This window comes from Photinus pyralis, unplaced genomic scaffold (assembly GCF_008802855.1).
Source record: "Photinus pyralis isolate 1611_PpyrPB1 unplaced genomic scaffold, Ppyr1.3 Ppyr1.4_LG9, whole genome shotgun sequence".
Classification (NCBI taxonomy): Eukaryota; Metazoa; Arthropoda; class Insecta; order Coleoptera; family Lampyridae; genus Photinus; species Photinus pyralis.
The window spans coordinates 24,231,284-24,233,049 of record NW_022170878.1 but is presented as its reverse complement, the minus strand read 5'-3'; the positions used below and the strand labels follow the sequence as shown (position 1 = coordinate 24,233,049).

The 1,766-nt window shown below is 42.1% G+C and overlaps 1 protein-coding gene across 1 annotated transcript; it reads right to left on the bottom strand.

Annotated features, from left to right (window-relative positions):
- Positions 1-1,554, bottom strand: LOC116181288 (facilitated trehalose transporter Tret1-like). The gene is made up of 2 exons (XM_031501597.1): positions 1,444-1,554; positions 1-1,393 (listed from the first exon to the last, which is right to left on the bottom strand). The coding sequence occupies exons 1-2, from the start codon at positions 1,487-1,489 to the stop codon at positions 66-68; spliced, it is 1,374 nt and encodes a 457-aa protein (XP_031357457.1). The 5' UTR covers positions 1,490-1,554; the 3' UTR covers positions 1-65.
- Positions 1,555-1,766: the final 212 nt, after the last annotated feature.

Sequence of the window (1,766 nt, the reverse complement as noted above, 5' to 3'; positions counted from 1 at the left end):
TATATGGAAATTTTAATAATATCCAAACAGTATCAACCAAGAACATTAAAGTTGTAGGATCAGTGTTATAATTTAGTCTTGCTTTCACCATCCGCAACTCTCAATTCCATTTGGATTTGTTCGAGTGTCTTTTTCTTCGTCTCTGGAACTGAAATGGCTACATACACTAACGTAACAAAACATAAACCGGAAAAAACGAAGAATGGTACATACAGTCCGTACTGATCATTAGTAAATTGAAACAGTTTCGTAACGGTGGTTGCCATTATAGAAAAAAACATGTTACAGAAACAAACAGCCACCCCTTTAATGTTTAGGGGAAAAAGCTCACTCATAAATATTGAAGGTAGTGTCAGTAGTCCTATACTGTAACCGACGATTAAAAACGAAATATTGCCGATAGTCATCCAGGTAAATCCGCTGTTCCCTCCACCTTTCCCAGTTAAGTATAGATTTACCCCCTCCATTAAAAGTGCCAAACAGCAGCACGCAGTAGATGTTAAAAGCAAGGGACGTCGCCCAAGGCGATCGATTAGCGCAGCGGAAATGACTGAACATACAATTAAAACCAGGTAAAGTATTGCAGTCGAAGCTATCACAGGAAAATCTGCAGCAGCCTCTATGAAAATAGTTTGCGTGTAAAAGTACATGATTGGCACTATACCGGCGACCTGCTGGGCTGTCATCGTACCCATAAAAATGAACAGCCCCTTTCTGTTACTCGCAACTCTAAAAAGATCGAGAACTCCCGCTCTCACCAATCCTTCCTCGTTATTTTTGACCAGTTCCTTAATTTCCTCGTCGCCAACGACTTTCCCACGAATTTTGGTGAGCATCTCTCGCGCCTTGTCCATATTTCCCTTTACTATGTAATAATTTGGCGTTTCCGGCAGAAAGGGAAACAACAGTAGAAATAAGACTGACGGAAGCGCGCAAATAATCGACGCATGCGTTATGGTCACGTAGTAACCCAAAATGTTAATACTTAAAGCGCCAACACTAATCACGATCACCATTAACGAAATTAAGGATCCTCGTATTTGAGGATCTGCCAATTCGCCTATGTAAATGGGAAGGACCGTGAATATGGCACCTCCACCGATGCCCGCAATTAATCTTGCCAGAATAATGAAGCCGAAGCGTTGCGTGGGAGCGATAATAATCCACGATATTAAGAACGGTATCGCTGAGACCAGCAGTGAATACTTGCGCCCAATTCTATTCAGCAGGAGGCTTATGATTATGTCACCCAGTGGATCGGATATCAGGTAGCTCGTCGCGATCCACGAACCCTCATCCTTCGTTATGGCTGTGGATGGATCACCTTCCAGTATTGGTAAGAAAGGCGAAGGCCACGCTAGGTGCATTCCTTTTCCCATCATGTTCAGAAGGGCTGGAAACGTTCAACAGTATTATCGCAGAGTAAACCACGGGGGTACCTACCTAGACAGGTACCGAAGTACTGAAGTTGTCGTCCCTTCAGCATCATGCTAGGTTTTGACGGTTACGTACTAAGTGTGTTAATAAATAATTAATCGGCAGTAGGATCATAGGTCAATCGGGTTATCAAATTTTTATGACCAGAGGTACGATAACCATGATCAGGAAACGAACTTCAGCGGATCGCGTATTAGGAAAAATCGGCGCTATAGAGGAAACACAATTAATGTAATTAAATTTTCTCCTTCGTCGTTACAAATTTCTTTGGTTTCTTCAATTTTCATTTGTGTTCCTTTTGCCCTCCAATCTTCTATTTTCAGGGCTTT